At 38.8% G+C, this 412-nt stretch overlaps 1 protein-coding gene across 7 annotated transcripts in view; it reads right to left on the bottom strand.

Moving 5' to 3' along the window:
* The window catches only part of Ano2 (anoctamin 2), a 382995-nt gene that overhangs the window by 274579 nt on the left and 108004 nt on the right, over positions 1–412 (bottom strand). For all 7 annotated transcript variants that reach the window (XM_008825440.2, XM_008825443.2, XM_008825439.2 and 4 more), the window contains one exon: positions 70–125. In XM_008825440.2, coding sequence (XP_008823662.1) covers positions 70–125 — 56 coding nt within the window. The remainder of the gene's footprint in view (positions 1–69; positions 126–412) is intronic.

Genomic DNA, 412 nt, shown 5'->3' with positions numbered 1-412 from the left:
AGAAGGGAAGAGGAGAGGACAGGAGGGGAGACCAGATCAGACCAGACCAGACAAAGATTTAATACTTACGTCATGAAGCGGGTAGGCAGCCTCATAGATATTGTTTGCTATCAGAGAGTTAATACCTACAAAAGTGAAGAAAAAGAGAACAGTAACTCAGGGAAGGGGCTTCTCAACTCATTTTTGATAAATATTAAATCCTCACATGCCTCCCAGCTGAAATCCCTGAATTCTCCTCTACATTCTTCCAGTTGAAGGGTTGTATGTGTTTTCTTTTTTCAAGCTTTATTTTGGCTTTTAGTGTAAGGAAAATGTCTATTTATTAAATACAAAGTTATGTTTTCATATCAGAGATGCCCTCTGAAGTTTCAAATTCATCCTGTGCTCAAAAGTTCTGATCACAGTAGCCCAG

The sequence above is a fragment of the Nannospalax galili genome, unplaced genomic scaffold (assembly GCF_000622305.1).
Source record: "Nannospalax galili isolate Female #2095 unplaced genomic scaffold, S.galili_v1.0 scaffold589, whole genome shotgun sequence".
In the NCBI taxonomy this organism is placed as follows: domain Eukaryota; kingdom Metazoa; phylum Chordata; class Mammalia; order Rodentia; family Spalacidae; genus Nannospalax; species Nannospalax galili.
This window is presented reverse-complemented; position numbering and strand designations above follow the sequence as displayed.